Below are 15,086 nucleotides of genomic sequence, written 5' to 3' on the forward strand. Positions count from 1 at the left end.
ATCTCACTGGCTGAAAGCCCAGCTCTAAGCTACAGAAGGCCACATGAAGTACCCATGAATGCATACATTTTGTATTTTCTGTCATACTGAACTAGAAATCAGTTGTAGTGATGAGAGCACTGAAGTACACTTTTCATTTTTACTCTTCTGAGATAGTAGKTTTTTTTTAAAATAGTTAACCAAATCTAAGTCAATAGAAGTCAACCATTAACTTCAATATGAATAGATTAGAATAAATTCCTACATGGAGCCCAGCTACTGGTTTGCTGCATAAGTGAAGCTCTTGCCAAAAGTTTTTCATTTTGATCAACTTTAAATGAATTAGAACTAGAAAGCTCGAAAGAAGAGATTTACTTTTAGCTGAGTTAGTTCTACCCCTAAAAAGGCAAAATAACACCAGAGGTTCCAGTCTGAATGTTCATGTTTTCTGTAGGCTAGAAAATCTTTGTTTTCAGAAATTAGTGTCTCTGTGGAACAAATTTTGCTTTTTGAGCATGATAACTTGCAGACTGTAGCAGATTAAACTAGGGCAGTTGAAGCGGTTGCCACTCTAAGTTGCCTTCTCTGCTCCAAAACTCTTCCTTTAGACTGCTGCCCCCACACCGAGGATAGCTCCGGACATGCAGAGCCGTGTATATGCAGACACACGTGTATCATCCCCCCTGTATTTTATAGCCTTTTATAAGAAACTGTTGAAAGCTGAGAATTAAGTCCATTTTCACAAGCTATGATATGAACCATAGTCATTAAAATCTTCCCTGTATCCCATGGAGTCATTGCTGCTGGCCACTTCTGAGTACACAAGCTTGTTTGATGCTGGGGAAGTAACCTCTTCAGCCGTCTCAGTTTAATCTGCTTCTGGACTTAAATCTRTAAGTTCCTTAAGGTGCACTTAAGTGATTTACTACTGACTCTGTTTTTAAAAAGCTAATAATCTCAATATTTTGAACAAACAAAAATCATACTAGGAATAGATAAGATTTGTAGATAATAATATGGAAGGAATCATATTGTGTCCTACTTTTCCTTTGGTTCATATCATATTTATGTTCAAATTGTAGCAGGAATGTAAATATTTCCTGAATGATGAATGTTTCATAATGTTACTTATTCCTTGCAACGTTTTTCCTGTTCAGTAATAAGATCACAATGACTCCACTTTGGCAGTGCAAGATTTGGAAATGGAGAGATTTACAGGATCGTTACTGTGCAGTATTATAATAGCTATCTTCACATCCAAAGCCAGACCCTTTCATATGGTTTTCCATTAACTGTTGATGACTATCATACCTGCATATGGCTGTAAAATGATGTGAGAGCTCTGCCATTTGTTTCTGCAGTTGCTTACACAATTCTTCTGTAGCAAACCTGGTGATTGGTGTGCTTGTTTTAGCTAAAATTAGATGGTCAAATAAATAACTATTTTAAGTAACACTGCTTTTATGGCCTTCTGATTTGAGAATTTATTGCAATGCAAATGCATTTTTTTGCAAAGACCACACATGATTCAAGTAATTCCTTGCAATGAGATACCAAAATAAGCTGGAGTTGTCTTTCCTTTGGCACATCGATGGAAAAGGGATACAACACATTTACTGAGTATAATAACATGAAAGGAAATATCACCTTCAGTTTTATGATCATGAATCTGCTTGGATTTGTAGGCTAGCATCTGTTATTTTAGTTGTTCGCTTTAAATGCTCTAATGCCTGGAAAGTATTACTTAATTTTTACTGTCCCATTCATTGACACTGTAGGTCGCAGAGCAAATTTGTTTCAAGTCTGTGCATCATAATGAAATGCATGTATGGGAGGAAGGGGGATTGTTCCTAATTCATAATTTGGATAACATAAGGATTCATAATTTGCTAAAGCATAATACTTCTTATTAGTTCTCTGTATATAATACAAATTTCGTTTGCCTAATCTTTCCATTCAGATGCTCTCCAAATAATTGTTCTTATTTCTTTGGAGCCTTAAAGCAGATGGCATAAGTCTTTATTTAAGCAAGAATCATAGATTTGTATTTAGTGATGATAAGATATACCTTGACAAAATGTGAGAATGAATTTCTTACTCTACTGCTCTCTTGCTCTGTCTCTCTCTCAGCCTCTCGATCTCCCGCTTGCCTTCTCTCCCTCTCTTTCTGCTTTCTTCTTTCCTCTGCACAACAATAAATGTAATCTCCAACAGCTCAGGATAGTAAGATTACATTTCTTTATGACTCTTAAATCACAAGTGTGCATCAAGCTTTAGTGGAACTGAGGAAGAGACACTTGTATGCTCTTCATCAGTTTTCTATCTTTGCTCTTTTTCAATGAAAGAAATGTTCTTTTTTATTTTAAATCCATGTCCAACTTGAGTGTTTAGCTTTGTTAAAATGTTCAGGGTCATCTTATTATGCCCAAGGCTGTTGCCGGGTTTCTGTTGCTGTTGTTTACTCAAGGGTAGCCTAAAGTACTTACCACCACCTATGGCTACCATACATGAAATGAAAATATTAATGGCACTGTACAAAGGACTGGTTGGATTTCATCTGCTATAATGTGCAGAAGTATAACCAGCTGTAAAATTGGAACAGGTGCACAGTAAAGCTGATTCAATGAGAAGAAACTGAAAAGTTTGGCTTGGTTAGCCTCTGAAAACAAAAGCGGAAAGGGGATATGCTTTCTGTTCGTAAATGCATACGGTGTGTGAATAAACACATCGTTGTCGAGGGCTGGAGGACAAGGTTGGCACAAGAGCAGATGAGCTGAAACTGCCCATAAATAAATTGAGGGTGAAAGTCAGCAGAAGGTTTCTAATTACCAGAGGCATGAGAGCCTGGAATGGAAAAACTCCTTTAAGGAGAGAAATGCAAAACAGGAAAAGATTGGCTTATGAAAAAGATCCAGTGACAAGTTTGCCTGTCATAGAACAGGAGCAGACTTGGAAGGACCCRCATGGCTGCCTCAAAGCCTCTACTCTGAAGTCCTGCTTTCCGATGRGTGCCCATTTTTCCTCGTAGAAGACTACTCCTTAGCTGAAGCATTTAGCTTGTCCCATTTTGTTTAGGCCCAGTGCACTTCACTGAAGAAGAGCATGGAGCACAGCTGCRCATTAAACACAGGCAGCTTGGTCAGGTCCCAAAATCATAACTCAATTTCAGGAGCTCATACAATCCTCCATTTTCATGTGGGTGATTGGTGAGTGATAATGTTAGAGGTTCGTTTGGACCCTTATGTTTTCAAATGATGACTGCAGATCGAGTGTGAAACTGTGCCCTCTTTGGTATAAGCCTCCCTATCAGCTAGGCTAATAAGCTGCCAGCGGTGATGTTCTGGCAGGTGCGAAAAGCCAGTGGACAGAGGGACTCAGCACCTGGGGCTGTCTCAACCCTACTTTCTTCCAAACTCTTTTGGATTTTTTCCCTGTGATGAATAGCCACAAGTCACCAACTTGCTTATCTTAAAATAACCGTACTGGGCTGAATGACAACGTATACTAGGTCTCCAGTATATTGTCTGGTTTCCCATTGCAGTCTGTGCCTGATAAGTAGAGTCAATGATCTTTGGTTTCCTTTTTCCAATTCATCTCTAAGCAGCTATTCATTTAAAATCACAGTCCTTTCCTTATTTACTTGCCTACTAGGATGAAATGGACATCTAATTTTATCCTATTCCATGTGAAATAGTACAGCAACCTCTTATCCTAGCCCCAGATCAACAAAAGTAAGGTTTGGGACTGTATATTGAACTTCTAATTAAATTCTAATTAAAAAACAAACAAACAAACAAAAAACCCACTAAAGGTATACAGGTGCCAGATTAGTTCAACTTGGCCTATTTTCTCCTTTTTTTTAAAAAAATTTTTTTTTGACATTTGGTGCTTGTATAACAGATCATCTGCCATCCTTACATCMCTATTCTGTATCTTCTTTTGAAGTGCAAATGCAAATTGTTTTCTCTCATACAATAGTTGCTTTATATAGTTTTCTTAAGTCAGATCCAAAATTCAAGAATGAGAGATGATATTGGAGAGATTATATAAAAGGCTCTTTGCTCAGTGCCAAGTACTAAAACACAGCAAAGAAATATACAGCAAATTACTAAAGCTGAGTTTTTGTTTGCGTGGTATTGCTTTGTAGTTAACTTGAAATCTTTATATGTGGTATAATCAGTGTAAGTCTTAGCATTTAAAAGAATAGCTATCATTAGTCAGTTGATAGCTATCCCTCCTAGGTGTCACAGGTAAATCTCTTGGATTCTGTTTGGATTCTATTATTAGTTTCCAGATGATGTATAAAAATAGGTGGTGGAACCTAAAGGTTAAAATGAGGACTATCTAATTAACATTCACAAAAATGCTGAATATAGGGAAAAATATGATTTTGAGACAGAAAAGATAAATGTTTGAATAGCTAGAAGTCATATTCTCTTCTAAAATGATATTTAGCTGTGTAATATGGCCATGTAGGTATCAGTTTCTACATTATTACAACTAATCTAATAGCTTTTCTGTTACAGTTTGGGCACAATRTATAATGAAAACCATATGAACTTTTTGTAAACACCCTAAGAAAGGGTATAGTTTAAAATCAAGATAAGATTCTTGAACTCTCCCTTCTGATTATATTGAAAGTATTAAAAAAATGCATTTTGCTAAAACAGCAGTTTCTTTTTTTACCTTACAGCTAGTGAAATGATACAGACTAAATGAAAAGACAGAATCTTAAGCTCAGAGAAACCATTATCTATGGTACATTAAGGATTAATCGACCAGAAATGCAAGATATCACACTGGACACAGCTGATGCTATGTGTTATTTTTGTTTGCAGAAAAATCTATATTTCATGAAGAACATTAATAACAGATGAATTCAAAAACGATGGCACATATAAAGAAGAATAAAATGGTTTTATTGTAGTCAAGAGAGTTGAAGTTAAAATTCTTAAGTCATGACTTTATCTTCAGCACCTTGAAGGAAGCAAATAAGTAGCAATATGACAAACTAGTTACTTCAAAATAATTTGTTTAAAGCATAACTGAAGCTCCACAGAAGCCAGGATTGCTGGGATGTTGTCTTAACATTTAAAAATCTRCATTTTCAAAAATCTTGGTGATTATTTCACAAGGAAAATTTTTCAGTTGGAGCTCAAATCTGTCTCCTTATGTCTCCTAAATTCTTGGTCATGAGTGTACATTAGGCAGCTTCAGGCAAAAAAATGATGACATTTAGTTACAGGCACAACAGTGCAGATGTGCTACATCCCTTCAAAAAAGAGAAGCTAAAAATACACAAATGAGAATCAGAAACATTCAATAAGCATTGGTTGACTGCAAGAGTATTTTAAATGCAAGCTGCTAATGGAAGYTCTTCAAGCGCCTCCCTTCTTGGGGAAAATATCCCAATTTAATTATCTGGATTGTTTGGGGGCATCAGGAACATTCATCTAATCTGATTAAGACAGATTTCAAACAAACAGTTCAGTATGATAGAAAATGTGTTCTAGTTGTAGAGACAGGGGTTTTGTAGATTATTTCCCTTGCTTCGCAGAAAAACTGCCAGCTGAACCTGTTTGGACCCTCAAAAAAAGTTCATGTTTATCTAAAGGTCGAGTTTTTATGTGAAGGTTGGAGTCAGTGGCTATTGCTTGTGAGCTCAYGCTTCTCCCCATCTAAATTGAGGATCACATCTTTCAAAGCTGTAAAAAGCCCTGTTGCCTGACGAGCTGCCAGAATTTAGAATACATAAAGAACTGTTTTTCTGATTTCTTTAACTTGCCTTAAAAATTAATCTTTAAGCTTAATGTTTTACATATTAATATATTTAGTTATTTTTTCTTTAAAGTGTCCRTAGAGCTGAGTGTTCAGCTGTATGTCTTAATAGGTACCCTATGGAGTAAAAGGTTGGTTTTAACTTAGAGTTTGCTGTAAACAAGCACGCACCCACCTAGAAGGCTTTAATGCATTTTTCTTTGCCCTTTTGGTAAATGATGTTCGCTAACTTGCACGTTGTTTATAGGTTCTTGGTCTTGTTTCCAGGAAATGAACACTTAAGACCTGAATAATTGCCTGTGCCTTCACAGCTCCTAACTAATGCTACACTTAGAAATACATCATGCTATGACTTCCTACTGATTTACGTATTATCTGCCAAGAATGCTGTGAAAGGCTTTTAAGTAAAAGATCAAAGGTAAAAGGAGAGGGAGAGAAAAATCCAAATAGAACAACCGAACCCAGTTAGGTCTATGAGGATTCTGTAAAGTTTGGGCACGGTATACTTAAAACGTGTTTAATTGTAAGTGTGGTAGGTCAGTCATTTTAATGAGCATGTATCTATTGTCTTTGAGACTGTGACAGAGCTGAGCAATAGCTGTGTAGCAGTCACGTGTCTCCTGGTCCTCTCGGTTTATTTTTCATTTATAATTTCATGGTAACACTTTTGCATTTTAACTTTTCTGCATATTCTCTCCGTTTTTCTTACAGGAAATAAATGATGTKGACGTGCAGGAGCTGGTGAGGAGGTCAATTGGAAGGCTAACAATTATTCGACAGACGTTTCCAGTCCCCCAAAACATAAGTCAGCGCTGTTTCCGTGGCAACCACAGAATATCTTCATCACTCTGTGATCCAAAGGACCCTTTCTCCCAGAGCATGGAGGTAGTTTACATACCAAGATATTCCCACCTGTGAACTGTCTTTCTAGATGAGCTCAAGGTTTTTCGCTAGAGGCTTAGTGCAATTTAATGTTTATTTTTCATGTCCTTTCTGACATGTAGTTTAATGGTTCATGATGAGACTGGGAAAATACTCGGGTGGGGGGGCGAGAGTGGGTCTGATGGGCAAGAACGGCTCGCCTGTTACACAGCTACTGAAGAAAAGCTGAAAATCACACGAGGCCCAAATAGCAGGGTAATAGTTTTGCTGTCCTGTTAAATTTTACTTTTTGTTACTTCCTCGTGAAGATGTTCTTCCMCATAACCGATGCCTTACGAATTGCACGCTGGGCTTCTCTAAGCCATAGATGTGTTGACAACTGGGAAGCCATCCAGAGAGGCACCCACGTCGCCTTTTTCAAACTCCCTGTGTGAGGATCTAGATTTGTGCCTGTGTTCCAAAGAGGGAACATTTTTAGGGATGTTAATTACAAATTTCACTGACCTCCTGGCACYGGCTTGTAACAGTCAACATATTACATCTTGTCAATGAGATACACACAAAAGTATGTACAGACTTTCAAAGAGAGCAGAAATCATGCATTTCTATGTTCTTTCCATATTTCTGATCTCCCATGGATAGAAATTGCTGAAACTGCTTTAGTGATTTTTGTGTGTACGTCTGTATGTGTCTGTGTGAAATGGACACTTTTGACATCTTGCCACATCTTCATACTTGTTTAATTTTCTCTTTCCTTTCCTGTCTTTCTTGCTTTCAAATGACTAGCTGGTTGTATATTGACTTACAGAAAGAGAAGTGTATTGGCGGTGGTGTTAGAGGAGCATGCCTGGAAGTCTTCGGGAAAACTGTGATCTTGTGATGCCAAAAGAAAGAAGGGAGCGAGAGAAAGCAAGGGGAGAGAAATAGGAAGATGTTAAAGAATGTCCATACTTGATTAAAATGAAACACATGTGAGGGGAAGAAGAAACAAGAGAAGCGTGGGTGGGCTTGCCATGTTTCAGGTTAGTTGTTAAGGATCGCTGGCTTGCTAATTGCTCGCAAAGCAGCAAGCAGACAACTATCGAYGATGCAAAAAACCTTCAGCCATAGAGCTTTGCGCTGTGATCCTATTAGTGCTCTAAAAATAAACAGGGCTGTGCGAGGTCAGTAAATGCATAGACTATCTCTAGGGACTACTTAGGAACTGGGACAAATGTTTAGGTTGCACAGCACTGCTGGGGCAGCGTGGTCCCTAGAGGGAACTTTGTTCGGCTATGGATAATATGTTCAAACTGAGGGTGTGATTATATGCAACCACTAGAGACTGCAAAAAGCAGTTTTCCTGAACAGAGTTACTAACTAGAGAGCATGGAAAACAAGCATTCTGTATTAATGGGAGGCTTCATGTTTTAATTTATTTTCATTTAAACCTGACTGAACTGACTCCGGAGGGGAAAAAACCTTCTAGAAGTCAAACCATTTTGTAGAACAGCTTGTTTCCTAAAAATTGGTGAACTCCACTGAACGTGTTAGGCGGACTGTATGCCTTAACCTAAGTTTCTTGATCAAACTATTACTTGGATAGCTGTAATCTTCCCATTGAAAGCTTTCAAAATTTTTTCAGTACAGCAAAATGATGGAAGTCTGGTTGGTTTAGCTGCTCTGCAACATGGAGTTGCTGTGCTTTCTCTTTCCTCAAGAAAACTACACTTCATTAGTAGCAGAATGAGACAATACTAAATAATGAAAGGCAGAAAAAGTCTGTTGCAGCTTCCCCTGTGTCTTCACTTGATGCACAGACCTTAGAGCAGCTGTGGGGTTTGTTCACTGTTTCTTTGTTCTTTCCGACAATATTATAAATTAACTTCTATTCCAGTGGGAAGTTGGAACAGTTTATAAATTGAAAACCTGAATAGTTTTTTTTTTTTTTTTTTTTTTTTTAATGCTATCGAAGTGTGACTAATCAGAAATATTCTCTGGAAATTGTAAGGGTGGATTTTTTGAGTTTTTTTTTTCTAAGTTACCCCCCCAAAGGCTATGTGAATAATTAATTTTTTTCAGCATCTTAATTAAAACACTAGAAAAGATTTTGGTGGAGATCTGTCATTGTGTCTATAGAATTGTTCTCGCCAAAACAACCTCTATCACTTTGGAGGCCCTTCTCAAAAGGCAAAAGAAGTAAAAAGCTGGATTAACTTTTCCTGCGTTTACTGTTCTTACGGCTATTATCCTTTAGGCTAAAAACTCAATGCACTAGTCAAATTATACAGAAAATAAGTATAATTAATCCATATTAATCAYATGTGCTTAATCTGATTACTAAATATCTTGCTTCAGATTACTTTAACAAAAATTAATAAAGTTAATTTATCTTAGTTTAGGTTAACGTTAGTTAATATCTAAAGTTAATGTTGCATCTACAAGGCATGTTCAGTTATATACTGCTTGTTAATGCAAGTGTCTGGCCATTAGTTTGAGACACCTGGAATAAACAGAGTATCGGTAACTGATACCAGGCAATGCATTAAATGTCTTGGTAAACTTAGGCGGGAAATGAACACAAGTGTAAAGTAACTTTAAACTGCAGCCCTGGAAGGGCGATTTTCAGAAGCAGAAATTAATTGCAGTGTCTTTATCATTGTATTATCAGTGACTGATTGCTGTTAATGTTGAGCTGAACTATTAGTAAAGGAATAGAAATGCTTAATAATTGCTGAACTCTGTACTCTTGAGCCCTGTTAATACTTGATGAAGGCACAGCTATATTACTCTTAGATTAGTAAGTGCATCCTTCCTTATGAACTGTGACAACAGTTTTCTGTTCGTGGGATATTAAGTTACGGAAGCTACCTTGAGAGCAATGTCATTTTGTTGGGAAATGATGACTTGGCATCTGTAGCCTTTTATGTACCAATTTAGTCTCATTAGTGACCTTATTGTCTGTGCTCTCTAGAGGCTTTTCTTTTTTGAAGGTTTATGTAAAATGAGCTTGCATCGCAGTATTGTCATAATTCCTTCTCTCCCCCCAAAACAAATGTCCCTCTGATGCTGACTTCTCTGGGAAAATACAGTGTTAGCTGAATTCTTTGTAGGTTTAGGGACTACATAGATAAATCAAACAAATTATTTTTCAAGTGCTGCATTAATCTGAACCCTGGTGCTCAATCCATGCTTCTAATCCTGTCATTCACAGTGATTCCTGGCCTATGCCCTTGCAAGAAATAAATTAGTTCATGTGTTAAACAACAGAATTTTCAAATGATAATATTCAGAACTACTGGACTTGGGGGAAAAGCTTGAGTAAGAATAAAGAGCAGTATTTCAGAAAAAGGAAAGTGCAGGATCATTGTCACTCAAAGAAAAAGAATAAGGATCAGAAACTTTTTGCGCTTATGGTACTCACCATACAGAGTTATAGCAACAGTAGGGAAAATCCCAGGCGTTTATTATTATTTATGAAAGAAGCAGACCATTAGATTTCTTTAAGTAAAATGTAGGAGGCAAAATGCCTGAGGAAATTCTGGCAAGGTAGGGAGACAGATGAACTCCTTCCTGGATGTTAGTGAGCAAAGAAGTCTGTCACAGAAGCTTTCTGTGAGAATTGTGCAGAGCAGATTGCAGATGACATAGTCAAAGCCAGCATAAAAGTTTACATAAGAAAATCAAAATATAAAATACAGCATATATTATAGGGAGTAATTGGGCAGGAAGAGACGCTATTCTGTTTTTGAAGGTGATGTGTGGATTTACAGATCAGCKTTTCAGACTCTTCAGAATTACTCTGCTCCTGGCCTCTCCCTGCTCCCAGTTACTGCAGGATTTTCCCAGTCTTTGGATGTTTTCAAGAGGCAGAATGGGGGCATTCTCCCTAAAGCTGGTGTAATTTCTTATTATAGACATTCTTTTAAAGTTTTTAGTAATCCATCTTTATAGAGAAATCTTTGCTACGCAGAGCTTGCTAGAGCAGTTAACGTATTCCACAAATCTGCGTCTTTTGGCAAGTCTATGACTGATGGACAGAAAAAAACCCAACAACCCTGCCTCAATTAGCAAATTGCTGCCTACTAATTTGTTTTCAGGGGCTAGAAATGCTCATAGCCCCCTCACACTACAGCTGAGGAAACTGAGTTTACCTTGATAACTCCATGCCCAATGGCTTCAAATGACTGGTAGGTTATCTAAAAATAATATTCCTAAAGGTCCTTCTCATTTATGAATGTTATTTTACTTTCCTTTCTTGAGTTCAACTCTCTTTTCATTAATTTTAAACTAGAACTTCCTAATGCTGTATGTGTGTAAATGTGCCCACATGAAGCATAGACATRTGTATGTATGTAGCAGGGATGTAACAGCCATTTCCAGATGCTTTGACAGGAAACATTGTCAGCTTCATAGTCAACATGGAACTGCACACCAAAAAAGATTTGCCAGGYCAGACTTTGTACCAAAGGTTGCCCTGGTGGGCGTCAGCTGCAAAAATGGGGAACAAAAACCATGTTCTAGTGATTTGTGTTTAAATTTCAGAGTTTTGATTTTTCAAAAGAACAAATGTTCTTTTTATGTGAAGTGCACTCAGATAGAATTTGATGATGTCTGAATGTCTGGTGACTGAAAAGTAGAAAATTCCTTGCAACTTTTTAMAATTTAAAAGAAAGCCAGTCTAAGCTCACAAGTTGGGCTTTAAATCCTGGAAGTGGAACAGTGCCAGTGATTGGACTGTCTGTACTTCACATGTGTAATTTGCCCTTACAAATTGAATGTAGTGTTACAGCCCCTAGCTGCTGTTACTACCAGAGCCAAAGAAACGACTTTTTGACTCTTAAGAGTTTCTTCTTATTACCAACTAATCTGTGTAACTATCAGCAGGTTAGGTGTGAGGCAAAACATACGATAAATTCTTGCTACTGGCAGGAGACCACAAGTAATGTACTAATGCTCCCATTTTAATATCCTTGCAGATTTCAAACCTGTATATATATGACACTGTCCTCCTGTTGGCAAATGCCTTTCACAAGAAGCTAGAAGACAGGAAGTGGCACAGCATGGCCAGCTTGACCTGCATCAGAAAGAATTCAAAACCGTGGCAAGGAGGACGATCCATGCTGGACACCATCAAGAAGGTACCTTTTTTCTGTATTTCATCTGTGATTTCTGAGTTAGTTGCATTAGATGGTATTTCCTGTTGAGATCTGAACTATTCTTGCCAGTACCAGCAGTGTCTATTCAAAGCAGTGGTTTTGATAATATTTAGAATTTCTGAGTGAAAACAGTCTTTAATTATTTTTATTTTTATCCCATGTCATAATGAGCATATTTGCAGATAATTAATTAGGTCCATTTATTATCAAATTAGCAGAAATTTCAGTACAAATAATATCACATTGGAAAAGTATCACACTTTAAGGWGGTAAAGCAGAGAATTTTTTTTCTGTAGTAATTTATTCTATAAACAGATCATTGTTCAATATAAGAAAAAAAGATTGGACAATTGTACCTAGCTGATATTTTGTCAAATGTGTTGTTGCAYTGCTGTCAACATTTATGTAGGGATAATAGAAATGAGAGTAAGGAAAGCTATATTAAGTGATCCAGTCCATATCCTGCCATTGGAAAACTGTTCCCTGTGGTAGACTGTTTTGTCTAATGCTGAGCTTGATAGATGGAGCACTCACTACTTCCCTGTGAATATTATTTCATACCTTAACCATGCTTGCTCATGCTCAAGTAGTTTTTCCTCCTCTTCAGGATTTAATGATATTTTTACAAGTTATTCCCSTTCTTTCATGATGTTTACAGCTGCCACATACTTAGAGACAATTATTACAGCCTTCCAGGTCAGTATTTAGTCAAAATATGCATAGCTTGATAGTTTACCTATCTCCTCATGAATTATTCCATTTGGTCCATTCAGTATCCTTATGTTGTTGATGTCTCTCATAAAACTGCCTTCTCATTTGTCTTAATGTGCTTTCTGGTAAAGTATACTTGTATTTAAAGCTCTGCCAGAGTATGCATTGTAAATACAAAAAGACATGGTAGTTTTTTTTTTTTTTTAAGAAGTGCTTTATTTAAGACTTTCATTAAAAGAACATAAAAATAATTTAAAGTACAATGTTTCAAGAAGTTGCTGTTCTGTGTTAGGCCTTTAACTACACTAGAAATGATGCAGGCAAGATGTAAGGACTTCAATGGCTCCTTTGAATGCTGTTCATYTTTTTCCCAGTCTTGGGACCAAGCTGCATTAGCTCCAGCAGAGCAGCTCAAGACTTTCTCCAAAAGCTGTCCCCAGTTTCCATTTCTAATATTGTGCGACTGCAGGGCAAATCTAGGACACATTTCTTATTTCAGTGCAGGATATGGATTTCAGCAACTTTAAAGTGTATTGTGCTTAACCTATCAGAGCAACTTCCAATGCACATTTTCCAGTCCCGTATAATTCAGGCTATATTAAGCCAAGGCTGATTCTGGGGCTTTCTTATCAAATTGCCTTTTGTAAACACTATTGCATACTTTTCTGTTAATAAACTAAAGGCTATTCCTGCTTAAATCCAAGTGGAGCTGCCTGAGCTGGAAAAGTCAGAATGCCTACTTCCACATTAGAATTAGAGTTTCTTTTCTGAGCTGGAGGTTTCAAGCAAATTCCGTTAGCCCTGCTGACATCTCTAAATTTAGGTTTGAAGCACTCCACTATGAAATGGACTGCTGACTATTTTTCGTCGTAAACATTTAAGGAATGTTAAGGAACAGGCGACTGATCCTGTTCTCCTCAGAGCATCCTTTACACTGCTGCTTACCACCGTCTTGTCGTCTTGCATCTCAACCATAGAGTTTATTGCATTCTTTGCACATCATCCTAGCTAGCATATGCAGTTTATCTTCTTGTGTTTCCCACCTTCTAAGGTGGTATAAATTAATAAAAGAAACTCCTCTTGTGACCATTCACAGAAGAGCTGTGCAGTGTTGAAGATAAATTTGGCAATGCTTTATCCTGAAATGTGAAGAGAGCCAAGATAACCAAGAAACTGGTTGGCATTCAAGAAGGCAGGAGCACATGAAACTTGCAGAGCTTCAAATGTTTCTTGAAATAACAAAATACCTATCTGAATCATCTTCTACTGTCCTTCGTTATTTTTCATTGTTGAACACTAGGTCATTATTTTTACAAATGACTCCAAAAGTTGTTTTTCTATGTGAATTCAGCTGATTGGACACGGCCTAAAAATCCTTCCAAGACCACTAATGTTAATACAAATTAATATCTGTTCCTATCCATTCTGGACCTGAATAATTAAATTCATCAGGAAATGCAGTCAAACTAATGAATTTGGCCGGCTTCAGCAATTAGTTCTAAATTCACTCTTTCAGTAGGAACTATCCCCGAACACAAGTCCGGTTGTTTATTTCTCAGTAAAGCTACTTTACAGTGAAAGAAATAAATATTATTGGAAAACAGTTCTACTGTTAGAAAAAGTAATCATCCTGAATAGCTTGAGAATAAATGTGATTATATGGAGGAAAAACTCAAAAAAATGACAACAAATATTGCATGTATTTTTTTTCATGCTACCTGATCTCTTCCCAGTCTCATTTGTTTACCTCACTGAAAAGCAGCAAATCTTTAGTGCTAGTGGCAGCATAGAGCCCATTTCTATGTAGAAAATGAGCTGTACCTTATGCTGTTCCGTGAATCATGGACAGAATTGTCAACTAGTTCTGATCTCAGAATTATTGTGAGTGATGTTCAGTGGTGTTGTATGAAACAGATATCAAATTGTTTTCTAGATAATAGATTTCCTTGCTGGCAGCTGAAAATGCTGTTTTGAGTTGTAAACTGAGCAAATTTGATATTGAAAACATTGTTGAAGAATACAATATGAAATACTTWTATTCAATGCTTTCAGGATTTTTTCCGCTTAAAGCCACAGATTTTTTTCCTTAATTGCAAAATAGCTAGTATCTCAGCATAACTGTATTTTGAAAAAAAAAGGTAATTTGGAAAGGAGCAGTGGGGAACAGTGAAATATTTTATGACTGATGCTTGGCAAGCTGATGTTCCCATGTGAGGTCCTGCCTGCTGGGTAAACAGCAGTTAGTTCGGGGGCTTACTTACAGTRTAGTAGTGCCAAAGCCCTTATAAACTGTAGTTTATCTTGCTAGTTTCGACAACACTCAAGTAGACTCTAACCATTATACTCTAAGCTTTATAATAGTTCTGCAAAGCCCAGAGCAGTGATCAGAAAAATAAGTAAAACGTTTTTGTCCTAACTACCGACATTTCACTCTTCTGTTTTAAACGTGTCAGGAAATTGCATGGTTATGGCTCGATCCTGGAGGAATTTTAGCAAGTAGATGATAAATCTGTCTTCCTTTTCTCCTAAATAGTACTGTTTCTATGAGGAAGTTGAACTGAATGAAAAATTTCGGACTGTTACCATTATTTTAATTAA

At 37.0% G+C, this 15,086-nt stretch overlaps 1 protein-coding gene across 1 annotated transcript in view; it reads left to right on the forward strand.

Annotated features, from left to right (window-relative positions):
- The window catches only part of GRID2 (glutamate ionotropic receptor delta type subunit 2), a 689,884-nt gene that overhangs the window by 466,820 nt on the left and 207,978 nt on the right, over positions 1 to 15,086 (forward strand). The window contains exons 6-7 of the mRNA XM_085299928.1: positions 6,469 to 6,642; positions 11,598 to 11,759. Of these exons, the coding sequence (XP_085156054.1) occupies positions 6,469 to 6,642; positions 11,598 to 11,759 (336 nt within the window). The remainder of the gene's footprint in view (positions 1 to 6,468; positions 6,643 to 11,597; positions 11,760 to 15,086) is intronic.

This window comes from Rhea americana, unplaced genomic scaffold, assembly GCF_003343005.1.
Source record: "Rhea americana isolate MKP2758 unplaced genomic scaffold, rheAme1 scaffold_157, whole genome shotgun sequence".
NCBI classification, from domain to species: Eukaryota; Metazoa; Chordata; class Aves; order Rheiformes; family Rheidae; genus Rhea; species Rhea americana.